This window comes from Asterias amurensis, chromosome 17, assembly GCF_032118995.1.
Source record: "Asterias amurensis chromosome 17, ASM3211899v1".
NCBI lineage: Eukaryota > Metazoa > Echinodermata > Asteroidea > Forcipulatida > Asteriidae > Asterias > Asterias amurensis.
The window spans coordinates 10,298,507-10,309,539 of record NC_092664.1 but is presented as its reverse complement, the minus strand read 5'-3'; the positions used below and the strand labels follow the sequence as shown (position 1 = coordinate 10,309,539).

General features: G+C 40.1%; 1 protein-coding gene across 1 annotated transcript; it reads right to left on the bottom strand.

Annotated features, from left to right (window-relative positions):
• Window positions 1–470: 470 nt before the first annotated feature.
• On the bottom strand, window positions 471–10,969 carry LOC139949753 (DNA-directed RNA polymerase III subunit RPC10-like). The gene is made up of 3 exons (XM_071948288.1): window positions 10,788–10,969; window positions 3,683–3,770; window positions 471–2,756 (listed from the first exon to the last, which is right to left on the bottom strand). Exons 1-3 carry the CDS (start codon window positions 10,896–10,898, stop codon window positions 2,623–2,625), a joined length of 333 nt encoding a protein of 110 aa, XP_071804389.1. The 5' UTR covers window positions 10,899–10,969; the 3' UTR covers window positions 471–2,622.
• Between the last annotated feature and the right edge of the window lie 64 nt (window positions 10,970–11,033).

The window sequence follows — 11,033 nt, the reverse complement described above, 5'->3', positions numbered from 1 at the left end:
AAAATGGTACCAGACCATATTTGTCTTCAGTAGTGTCGTCTTGGTAAAACGAGTCCAAATTGACGACTTCATCAATGGCTCTGACTGGATTGACAAAACTGCCCCCATTCTTCCACACTATATCTGCAGCCATAGCCATAGCTGAAGCCGCTTGATTTGGACATGGCCTTAAGGGCATGCACCCCACTCAATCAGGAGAAAACGGAGCGATGATGGCCTAATTAATGTTGTGTAGGCCCTCAACAAATTCTTTATTTGAGAGCCCCCCCCCCACCCCCCCAAAAAAGAAAGGGTTTTGGTGTACAAATTTTGCAATGATGGAGGCAATGGACACTATTGGTAATTACTCAAAAAAAAAAAAAAAATACTTGGTAACAAGTAAAAAAAAAAAATACTTGGTAACAAGCAATGGGGAGCTGTTGATAGTATAAAATATTGTGAGAAACGGCTCCCTCTGAAGTAACGTCACTTTCGAGAAAGAAGTAATTTTTCACTAAAATATTTGAATTTGATTTCGAGACCTCGAAATGAGATTTGAGGTCCAGAAATCAAGCATCTGAAAGCACACAACTTCGTGTGACAAGGGTGTTTTTTCTTCCATTTTTATCTCGCAATTTGACGACCAATTGAGTTAAAAAAAATTTCACAGGTTTGTTATTTTCTACATATTATGTTGAGATACACCAAGTGCGAAGTCTTAAGACTGGTCTTTGACAATTACCAATGGCGTCCAGTGTCTTGAAATGCGAAGCCAATCGCATTGTTTTCTGTGCATCTCTTCCACTGTGGTTAGTAATGAGCGGTATCGATACAGTGGCAATCGTTTACAAGTAACCAGAAACGGAGGACAAGTCTCATTCTCAGGTTCTGTTTGATTTGTCAAATTTATTTTACTTTTTCATGGCTGAATTTTACTTTCCCAACAAGAATGCTAAATTCTTTATAGCCATTAAAATGGGTTAACTTGAGTGTTTGAAGAAACAGAACTACCCACATGTAACAATTGTGGTGGTTGGGACCAACTTGGTCCCAGAAGTTTGAATGAAACTTGCAACATAAGCACTTTTCGAAACCATTGCTTCAGCTTTGGATTCGGCTAAGGCTACCTTGGCCCCGCGGTTGTTTTGACAGTGGCGCATGCTTTGCGTACGCGCTCAGGGCTTCAGACGAGAGGACAGAGCCTGAATCCGAAGCCGAAGCTGTGGTTTCCCAAAAGGCCATGTTACTCTTGTTTACAAAAAGAGTGACCTTGATGGGTTTTCATGGCAGGCAATATACTGCACTGGTCAGATGTTAAAATTTCAATTTTTGTGTAAAAACTTCAACATAAATTTTAGAGTTACAAAAATAACAGCTGAAGTTTTTCAGATTTGTCCCCTTTTCAATGACTTGCTCAGTGATAAGTTATCGCTTACATTTAAATTTTCGAAAACTAAGAGACAGTTGCTATGTCAAATGGTTCGGGGCAAGCTTTTGTATAGCAACCTCCAGATGAGCAAACCCTGGTACTATTGTGCCATACAAATCCATTCAGAATTGTGTTGGGGTGTTTACAATCTCTTACATAACTACGCAAAAGTTTGCCCCAAATTATGTGACAGCAACTGTTTCAATAGTCTGAGAAATTCAAATTTAAGTTGTGATTTGTGATCAAGCACGTCATTGTACAAAATGGACGTCAATTGCACGAATCTAACACACAAATGGCTTATTGTTTATCACCATTCTGTTCATAAGTGCCTGGAATAACAGCAAGGCCGTGAAGGCATAAGCCTCAGTTGGCAGGTCTTGGCCTTGGTGCCCATCCAAAAGTTTCTCGGAGACTTGACGATTTTGTTTTAATGAGAGTGCCCTTTGCGAAAATGAAAACGGCCTTGCCCTCTAAAAGATGGAACTCCAGCAGCCGATTTCACGAAACTTTATGCAACTGCGTAAGTCCACTTGCACAACGTTTACGGCGCAACTTACGCCATAAACGTTGCGCAAGTGGACTTACGCAGTTGCGTAAAGTTTCGTGAATTCGGCTCCAGGTCAGTAAGTGTGATGTAATTCCACTTCACACAAACTGGTTCCATCCAACGTACCATACTCGAGTAGTCACCCAGTGGGCAATACATTCAATTTCAAAGAGTTTTTCTTAGTAGAATTATTATGAAATTGTTATACTTTTTGAATGCCACAGAATTCACCTTTGGTTTACTCACAAAAACAAATGAATGGATGAGGGATAATGAAAAGTTTCAATTCTTTTATCTTATAGACCATACTGTCCCTTTAGTTAGTAAACAGGGCCCATCAATTTCATAGAGCTGCTAAAAGCACAAACACAGCTAAGCGCCACAAAATTATGCTTACCAAATTAAGTTTCCAAGCCAAACTTCCATGTCACAAGTACAATTTGTGAACTGGTATCCTGCTCATATCTGCTTAGCATAAAACTGTTTTAAAAGCAATATTTCTTGCTTTTATAAGCAAAAGCAGCTCTATTGGGCCCAGTTTGCATTTATAAGCTAACTTTATCTTTTCATATCCTCTGAAACATTGTATCTTATTTGCTTGACTGAGATAATAGTTCACATAAACAAGTCATTTACAAATGCATACATGTGGTCTAAAGACTCTTTAACCAGCGTCCCGCCATCGGTGTCCACACTCGGGGCTGCAGCATTTGTAGAAGGTCGTCATAGGTTCATCAGCTGAGCGGGTCTGTATCTGCATGAAGTACGCCCTCGCGTGTTCACACTTCGGACATTTCTCTGTAAAAAACAAAGACCAAAACAACAAAGAGATTAAAACACAGGGTTGGGGGGGGGGTCACTGCTGACAAAGAAGTCTGAACCTACGATCTGAAGAATTTTAACAGCAAGGCCGTGAAGGCATAAGCCTCAGTTGGCAGGTCTTGGCCTTGGTGCCCATCCAAAAGTTTCTCGGAGACTTGACGATTTTGTTTTAATGAGAGTGCCCTTTGCAGAATGAAAATGTCCTTGCCCTCTAATTCTTGAAATTCTCGGGCTGTGATAGCATTTCTACATTTTGAGAACGCTTGAAATTATGTTCAAAAAGATTTTATGAACAGTATCCTCAGCCATGCTCTTAACTTTTTTCATTGACCAGCTAGCAGGGCTTAGCCGAATTAGTTTGTCATTTCACTAGTTTACCAGCGTTTTCACTAATTCATTTGAAACAGGGGTGTTCTTTTAACACTGATCTAGCTATCCAGCCGGACCACTTGGAGAGAATTCTGACTGGTACTAAAAGGTCTTAACCAGCATTTGGCCAGTTGTCCCTGTGAGGGAGAACGCTTAGGCCTGACACTCAGAGGCAACAAAGGCAATTGCCTGCATGCCCCCTGGTCATGGTCATTGCCTTGGTGCCCTTGAAATGCTCTGAGTAGAAAGTTACAATTTCCTCATAGGGTGCCCATTACTAAGAAGAAAATTAGTGCCCATACCCTTTTAAAAACAAAGCATGCAGGCTGTTAGCAGTATAGAGAAGTTGATTACTTCTAGAAGTAGAAGAGCAGGATTTCTTTATTTTTGGAAAAAATAATGGCTCAGGCTGACCAATATTCTTCCCATCAATTGACGTATCACCCAGGAGTCAGTGGTGTATTCGTTATTATAGGGGGTTTTTCAAATGTTTTGCAAACGTCTCATTGTATGATGATCACCAATGCACTTACCAGCTGTTGAGTCTACATTCTCCCAGGCTGCTGCTCCTCCCAGTACATCATCAACTTCCTTCAGCCGTGGGAACTTCTTGCTGGAAATCTAACACAGCAAAAAATAGACCACTTACAACATCAGCAAATAGCATGATTCCTGGTAAAAAATTCCAACCCTCTCCTGCGTTTATTGCGCCGATGTGTAATTTCTTTGCCCCCCCCCCCCCACCCCCACATTTTTTTTTTAATAATAATGATAATCATAATAATTTGTTAACAATTAATAACAATAAATAATTCAGTCCTACCACCCCCTCCATTACTCAGTCCTCTTCTAAAGAAACCGAATATTTGTAATAGCAGAATCTTGTTATACAAATTAACTCCTTTTTGGGACTACATAAAGATAGGTTACCGGTACGTTCATGATCTAAATTGCGAACATGTGTAGTTTCTTCAAGTCACACCGTTTTTCCTTAAAAAAAATGGCTAACACAAAATATTGGTACAGGTTGTTGGAACATAGGGGTGTCGGAACATAGGGCTTAGCGGCGCTATACAATCTTTGGTCGGAACATGGGGTGTCGGAATATAGAGGTGTCGGAACATAGGGGTGTCGGAATATAGGTTGAGTTGTCGGAACATAGGGGTGTCGGAACATAGGGGTGTCGGAACATAGGGGTGTCGGAACATAGGGGTGTCGGAATATAGAGCAGTCACCGTTTGTATCCAATGGAACAGGCTAATGAAAGAATACAAAAAGGAAATACATACTTAGTTGAAATTAACAAAATCATGTAGAAATTATGAGATGAGTGGCTGTGGCAAATATTTGTTTTGTTTCAAGGAAGAATAACAGAAGACTACACATTCATTTCTCATGTGTTTATTTTGAATAAAGACAAAACAACTGTTAGAAAATTATTGTTGGTATGCCAAAGCTTTCCTTCCGCTTACATTGTCTGTAAACTTGCCTCAAAGTTTATAATTGTAATTCTCTTTTTTAGCTATTTTATGATACAAACCTACTTTTTTATGAATGTATGTATTCAGGTTTTAAATTGAATAGTGTAGTTTCCCATTGCATTGTGTATGGTTGTGTAGTTTCCCATTGAGTTGCGTTTGTGTTTGCCGGCAACCGGGGACAGTCGTAAGAATACACACCTTCAAATCGGGGACGCATCGGAAGCGGGGACGTCCCCAGTTGAAATAATACTATTTTTGCAATAAAAACATATCATTGAGGGCGCTGTTGCAGTCATTTGTCAATCTAACAGTGGTCCACAATTTGACGAGGAGAACACCACACCAACGGGTGACAAATCCACGGAATAATGAATTATGAGTTTCGATAGCCCCCTCTAGAGGCTACCCTTTGCAAGAGATATATAACAGAACAGACGTATGAAGCTAAACCACGATTGACAACCATGCAAGTTCTATGGTAGATGTGTAGTTTCCCTTTGACTCGTGTATGGTTGTGTATTTTCCCATTGACTTGTGTATGGTTGTGTAGTTTCCCATTGACTTGTGTATGGTTGTGTAGTTTCCCATTGACATGTGTATGGTTGTAAAGTGTCCTATTGACTTGTGTATGGTTGTGTAAATTCCCATTGACTTGTGTATGGTTGTGTAAATTCCCGGTTGTGTATGGTTGTGTAGTTTCCCGTTGACATGTGTATGGTTGTGTAGTTTCCCATTGACTTGTGTATGGTTGTGTAGTTTCCCATTGACTTGTGTATGGTTGTTTAGTTTCCCTTTGACTTGTGTATGGTTGTGTAGTTTCCCATTGACTTGTGTATGGTTGTGTAGTTTCTCATTGACTTGTGTACGGTTGTGTAGTTTCCCATTGACTTGTGTATGGTTGTAAAGTGTCCTATTGACTTGTGTATGGTTGTGAAGTTTCCCATTGACTTGTGTATGGTTGTGTAGTTTCCCATTGACTTGTGTATGGTTGTGTAGTCTCCCACTGACTTGTGTATGGTTGTGTAGTTTCCAATTGACTTGTGTATGGTTGTAAAGTGTCCTATTGACTTGTGTATGGTTGTGTAGTTTCCCATTGACTGGTGTATGGTTGTGTAGTTTCCCATTGACCTGTGTATGGTTGTGTAGTTTCCCATTGACTTGTGTATGGTTGTGTAGTTTCCCATTGACTTTCCAATCGTGGTTGTGAAGTGTCACATTGACTTGTGTATGGTTGTGTAGTTTCCCATTGACTTGTGTATGGTTGTGTAGTTTCCCGTTGACATGTGTATGGTTGTGTAGTTTCCCATTGACTTGTGTATGGTTGTGTAGTTTCCCATTGACTTGTGTATGGTTGTGTAGTTTCCCATTGACTTGTGTATGGTCGTATAGTTTCCCATTGACTTGTGTATTGTTGTGTTACCCGTTACTTATGTATGGTTGTGAAGTGTCACATTGACTTGTGTATGGTTGTGTAGTTTCCCATTGACTTGTGTATGGTTGTGTAGTTTCCCGTTGACATGTGTATGGTTGTGTAGTTTCCCATTGACTTGTGTATGGTTGTGTAGTTTCCCATTGACTTGTGTATGGTCGTATAGTTTCCCATTGACTTGTGTATTGTTGTGTTACCCGTTACTTATGTATGGTTGTGAAGTGTCACATTGACTTGTGTATGGTTGTGTAGTTTCCCATTGACTTGTGTATGGTTGTGTAGTTTCCCATTGACTTGTGTATGGTTGTGTAGTTTCCCATTGACTTCTTGTGTATGGTTGTGTAGTTTCCCATTGACTTGTGTATGGTTGTGTAGTTTCCCATTGACTTGCGTATGGTTGTGTAGTTTCCCATTGACTTGTGTATGGTTGTGTAGTTTCCCTTTGACTTGTTTATTGTTTCGAGTTTCCTATTGCATTGTGTATGGTTGTGTAGTTTCCCATTGACTTGTGTATGGTTGTGTAGTTTCCCATTGACTTGTGTATGGTTGTGTAGTTTCCCATTGACTTGTGTATGGTTGTGTAGTTTCCCTTTGACTTGTTTATTGTTTCGAGTTTCCCATTGCATTGTGTATGGTTGTGTAGTTTCCCATTGACTTGTGTATGGTTGTGTAGTTTCCCATTGACTTGTGTATGGTTGTGTAGTTTCTCATTGACTTGTGTATGGTTGTGTAGTTTCCCATTGACTTGTGTATGGTATGTAGTTTCCCATTGACTTGTGTATGGTTGTGTAGTTTCCCATTGACTTGTGTATGGTTGTGTAGTTTCCCATTGACTTGTGCATGGTTGTGTAGTTTCCCTTTGACTGGTGTGTGGTTGTGTCAATTCCCATTGACTTGTGCATGGTTGTAAAGTGTCCTATTGACTTATGTATGGTTGTGTAGTTTCCCATTGACTTGTGTATGGTTGTGTAGTTTCCCATTGACTTGTGTATGGTTGTGTAGTTTCCCATTGACTTGTGTATGGTTGTGTAGTTTCCCATTGACATGTGTATGGTTGTGTAGTTTCCCATTGACTTGTGTATGGTTGTGTAGTTTCCCATTGACATGTGTATGGTTGTGTAGTTTCCCATTGACTTGTGTATGGTTGTGTAGTTTCCCATTGACTTGTGTATGGTTGTGTAGTTTCCCATTGACTTGTGTATGGTCGTATAGTTTCCCATTGACTTGTGTATTGTTGTGTTACCCGTTACTTGTGTATGGTTGTGAAGTGTCACATTGACTTGTGTATGGTTGTGTAGTGTCCCATTGACTTGTGTATGGTTGTGTAGTTTCCCATTGACTTGTGTATGGTTGTGTAGTTTCCCATTGACTTCTGTATGGTTGTGTAGTTTCTCATTGACTTGTGTATAGTTGTGTAGTTTCCCATTGACTTGTGTATGGTTGTGTAGTTTCCCATTGACTTGTGTATGGTTGTGTAGTTTCCCATTGACTTGTGTATGGTTGTGTAGTTTCCCATTGACTTGTGTATGGTTGTGTAGTTTCCCTTTGACTTGTTTATTGTTTCGAGTTTCCTATTGCATTGTGTATGGTTGTGTAGTTTCCCATTGACTTGTGTATGGTTGTGTAGTTTCCCATTGACTTGTGTATGGTTGTGTAGTTTCCCATTGACTTGTGTATGGTTGTGTAGTTTCCCTTTGACTTGTTTATTGTTTCGAGTTTCCCATTGCATTGTGTATGGTTGTGTAGTTTCCCATTGACTTGTGTATGGTTGTGTAGTTTCCCATTGACTTGTGTATGGTTGTGTAGTTTTCCATTGACATGTGTATGGTTGTGAAGTGTCCTATTGACTTGTGTATGGTTGTGTATATTCCCATTGACTTGTGTATGGTTGTGTAGTTTCCCGGTTGTGTATGGTTGTGTAGTTTCCCATTGACATGTGTATGGTTGTGTAGTTTCCCATTGACTTGTGTATGGTTGTGTAGTTTCCCATTGACATGTGTATGGTTGTGTAGTTTCCCATTGACTTGTGTATGGTATAGCTTCCCATTGACTTGTGTATGGTTGTGTTACCCGTTACTTGTGTATGGTTGTGAAGTGTCACATTGACTTGTGTATGGTTGTGTAGTTTCCCATTGACTTGTGTATGGTTGTGTAGTTTCCCATTGACTTGTGTATGGTTGTGTAGTTTCCCATTGACTTGTGTATGGTTGTGTAGTTCCCATTGACTTGTGTATGGTTGTGTAGTTTCCCATTGACTTGTGTATGGTTGTGTAGTTTCCCATTGACTTGTGTATGGTTGTGTAGTTTCCCATTGACTTGTGTAGTTTCCCTTTGACTTGTGTATGGTTGTGTATATTCCCGGTTGTGTATGGTTGTGTAGTTTTCCATTGACTTGTGTATGGTTGTGAAGTGTCCTATTGACTTGTGTATGGTTGTGTATATTCCCATTGACTTGTGTATGGTTGTGTATATTCCCGGTTGTGTATGGTTGTGTAGTTTCCCATTGACATGTGTATGGTTGTGTAGTTTCCCATTGACTTGTGTAGTTTCCCTTTGACTTGTGTATGGTTGTGAAGTGTCCTATTGACTTGTGTATGGTTGTGTATATTCCCATTGACTTGTGTATGGTTGTGAAGTGTCCTATTGACTTGTGTATGGTTGTGTATATTCCCATTGACTTGTGTATGGTTGTGTATATTCCCGGTTGTGTATGGTTGTGTAGTTTCCCATTGTGTATGGTTGTGTAGTTTCCCATTGACTTGTGTATGGTTGTGTAGTTTCCCATTGACATGTGTATGGTTGTGTAGTTTCTCATTGACTTGTGTATGGTTGTGTAGTTTCCCATTGACTTGTGTATGGTTGTGTAGTTTCCCATTGACTTTGGTATGGTTGTGTAGTTTCCCATAGACCTTATGCATTGACATCATCCAGCCGCCATCTTTGAGGTCAAACGGTGACGAAACAATCGAAACGCACATAGATTGGCCAATGAACAACCTCCTTTTGACCTTTAAGGCGAGGGCGGCGTACTGAAATGACGTCATGTGCATAAGGTCTATTGACATGTGTATGGTTGTCTAGTTTCCCATTGACTGGTGAATTGTTGTGTAGTTTCCCATTGACTGGCATGTGCATAAGGTCTATTAACATGTGTATTGTTGTGTAGTTTCCCATTGACTGGTGTATTGTTGTGTAGTTAGTTTTCAATTGACTTGTGTATGGTTGCAGAGATGCCAAGTCCAGAGGCCAGCTATGCGCGAGATTTTTCAAAGCCCAACCCCCCCTGAAAAAAATTGCCAGTTTTAGAAGGCCTTTCTAAATCGCCACCCAACTTTTTTTTTATTTTTATTTTTTTAATTGACTTGTGCATGGTTGTGAAGTGTCCTATTGACTTGTGTATGGTTGTGTATACTCCCATTGACTTGTGTATGGTTGTGTATATTCACGGTTGTGTATGGTTGTGTAGTTTCCCATTGACATGTGTATGGTTGTGTAGTTTCCCATTGACTTGTGTATGGTTGTGTAGTTGGTTACCGCTCGATAGTCCGAAAGTTCGATAGTCCGAAGGTTCAATAGTTCGAAGGTCCGTTAGTCCAAAGGTTTGTTAGTCCGAATGTTCAATAGTTCGAAGGTCCGACAGTCTGAAGGTTCGATAGTCCGAATGGCCTGTTAGTCCGAAAATAGGATAAGGTTAAATATTCCGAAGGTTCGGTAGTCCGAATTGACAAAAAGGTTCGATAGTCCGAATTGACAATAAGGTTCGACAGTCCGAATTGACAATAATATGGTGGCCCTGAAGGGACATCGCATATCGCAAACGTGTGCGCACACGTATGCAATGTCGTGAAACAATTTGCATATATGTGCGCACACGTATGCAATGTCGTGAAACAATTCGCGAATATGTGCGCACACGTATGCAATGTCATGAAACAATTCGCGAATATGTGCGAACAAGTATGCAATATCGTGAAACAATTCGCATATATGTGCGCACACGTATGCAATGTCGTGAAACAATTCGCGAATATGTGCGCACACGTATGCAATATCGTGAAACAATTCGCGAATATGTGCGCATACGTATGCAATATCGTGAAACAATTCGCGAATATGTGCGCAGACGTATGCAATGTCGTGAATCAAATCGCGAATATGTGAGCACACGTATGCAATATCGTGAAACAATTCGCGAATATGTGTGCAGACGTATGCAATGTCCTGAAACAATTCGCATCATATGTTCGGATTAACGAACCCTATTACATTTTCGGAGTAATGAACCCCCTCTTATGGAAAATTTGCGCGTTCGGACTATCAAACCTTCGGACTATTGCACCTTCGGACTAACGGACCTTCGGACTATCGGGCGGACCCCGTGTAGTTTCCCATTGACATGTGTATGGTTGTGTAGTTTCCCATTGGCTTGTGTATGGTTGTGTAGTTTCCCATTGACTTGTGTATGGTTGTGTTACCCGTTACTTGTGTATGGTTGTGAAGTGTCACATTGACTTGTGTATGGTTGTGTAGTTTTCCATTGACTTGTGTATGGTTGTGTAGTTTTCCATTGACTTGTGTATGGTTGTGTAGTTTCCCAATTTTCAAGTTTAAAAGTATGTGATACTGCCATGTGGTTGTCGAAGTAGTTGTGTTGTATTTGTATACAATTACAAATTGTGCTTTTTTTTAATAAGTAAAATTTTATAAAAATAAAATTAAAACGTTTACCTTTCTCGTCACATTGTGAATAAATGGACACGTATGGCACGCAAATCTGTAACACTGTGGTCCCTCTTCAACTACGAGAACGTTGGCACACGTCGGACAAAACATCAACATCTTTTACGCTAAATATTGTTGGTTTTATCGAAACTTTTTGAGTGAGCAGTATATCAGGCACATGTTGTTGTTATTTTCTTGTAAATATGAAGTGCGCCCCCAAGAGGGCTAAAGTTGTAAATGTCATGTTGTTTA

Excerpts from the sequence above, each read along its gene's own strand:
- LOC139949753 (XM_071948288.1), bottom strand. The coding sequence starts at position 10,898 with ATGTTGATGTTTTGTCCGACGTGTGCCAACGTTCTCGTAGTTGAAGAG. Across the intron at positions 3,771-10,787 it reads TTCACAATGTGACGAGAAAG|ATTTCCAGCAAGAAGTTCCC; the intron begins GTAAACGTTTTA and ends TTGCTGTGTTAG. Across the intron at positions 2,757-3,682 it reads GAATGTAGACTCAACAGCTG|AGAAATGTCCGAAGTGTGAA; the intron begins GTAAGTGCATTG and ends TGTTTTTTACAG.